The sequence below is a fragment of the Limulus polyphemus genome, unplaced genomic scaffold (genome assembly GCF_000517525.1).
Source record: "Limulus polyphemus unplaced genomic scaffold, Limulus_polyphemus-2.1.2 Scaffold7230, whole genome shotgun sequence".
Lineage (NCBI taxonomy): Eukaryota > Metazoa > Arthropoda > Merostomata > Xiphosura > Limulidae > Limulus > Limulus polyphemus.
The window spans coordinates 23,979-25,053 of NW_013672840.1; the positions used below are offsets into that span (position 1 = coordinate 23,979).

General features: G+C 36.2%; 1 protein-coding gene across 1 annotated transcript in view; it reads left to right on the forward strand.

Annotated features, from left to right (window-relative positions):
* The window catches only part of LOC111089737 (calcium-activated chloride channel regulator 1-like), a gene marked incomplete at its 5' end in the record, with an annotated part of 29,616 nt that overhangs the window by 17,563 nt on the left and 10,978 nt on the right, over positions 1-1,075 (forward strand). The window contains one exon of the mRNA XM_022402745.1: positions 909-1,061. Coding sequence (XP_022258453.1) covers positions 909-1,061 — 153 coding nt within the window. The remainder of the gene's footprint in view (positions 1-908; positions 1,062-1,075) is intronic.

The following is a 1,075-nucleotide window of genomic DNA, read 5'->3' on the forward strand; positions in this document are numbered from 1 at the left end:
GTACATAATATAACAACAGCATTATTTAAAGGATTTATCTATTTACAATATATATATATATACTGTATTCTACTTAATAATGCTGAATATATGAAAAACATCCTCGGGCTTTGACTCATATGGCACATCATACACTTCGTATGCGGTTAAGTCAACGATTCGATCCCTTCCATGTACATTTTTCTTCTTTTTTTTTGTTTCTTAATCATAGTTTCATTAGCCAAATAAATTTAATATATACATCGCACGCGAAGCACGAATTTTTCTTTCAGCTCCCCCTCCCCCAGTGACACAGCGGCATGTCTGCGGACTTCTACCGCTAGAAACCGGGTTTCGATACCCGTGCTGGGCAGAGCACAGATAGCCCTTTGTGTTTAACACCAACACCAATTATTCTTCAGTATTCCAAATAAAAAGCATAATACACAAGCTTCTGATATAATATATATTTTTTTTTTTTCACTTTTAAAAAAAAGTTTTTTTTTGCACAATGAGCTATCTGTGTTGTGCTCACCACGGTTATCGAAACCCGGTTTTTAGCATTATAAGCCTTCAGACTTACCGCTGAGTTCCTAGGGTTTTTTTTTCGCATTGGAGAGGATTTTGTTTTGTTTGAATTTAAGCACAAAGCTACACAATGGGCTATCTGTGCTCTGCCCACCACGGGTTATCGAAACCCGGTTTCTAGCGTTGTAAGTCCGCAGACATACCGCTGGAGAGGATATCTCGAGAGAGTCATCTCAACAAGAAGTTTAATTATTAACTGTAAATATAAATATATTTATTTAAAAACTTGTAACGGGCCCATATTTTAATTGCTTTTAACTAAGGATGATTCAATTTCACTGAACAGAAATATATATATAGAAAAGTAACTTATAGTATTGATGCTAATCTTACATCAACAGGGGCTGATCTAAGCGCAAATGACGGTGTTCATTCAGGCCATTTTACCGATTTCCAAGGAAATGGTTCTTATCACGTGGAAGTGGCTGTTTTGGTGGAAGACGGAGATTTTGTAAAATCCCTTCTGAAAGAGCGTATACAAAACATTCCTGAACGTAAGTATAACCTT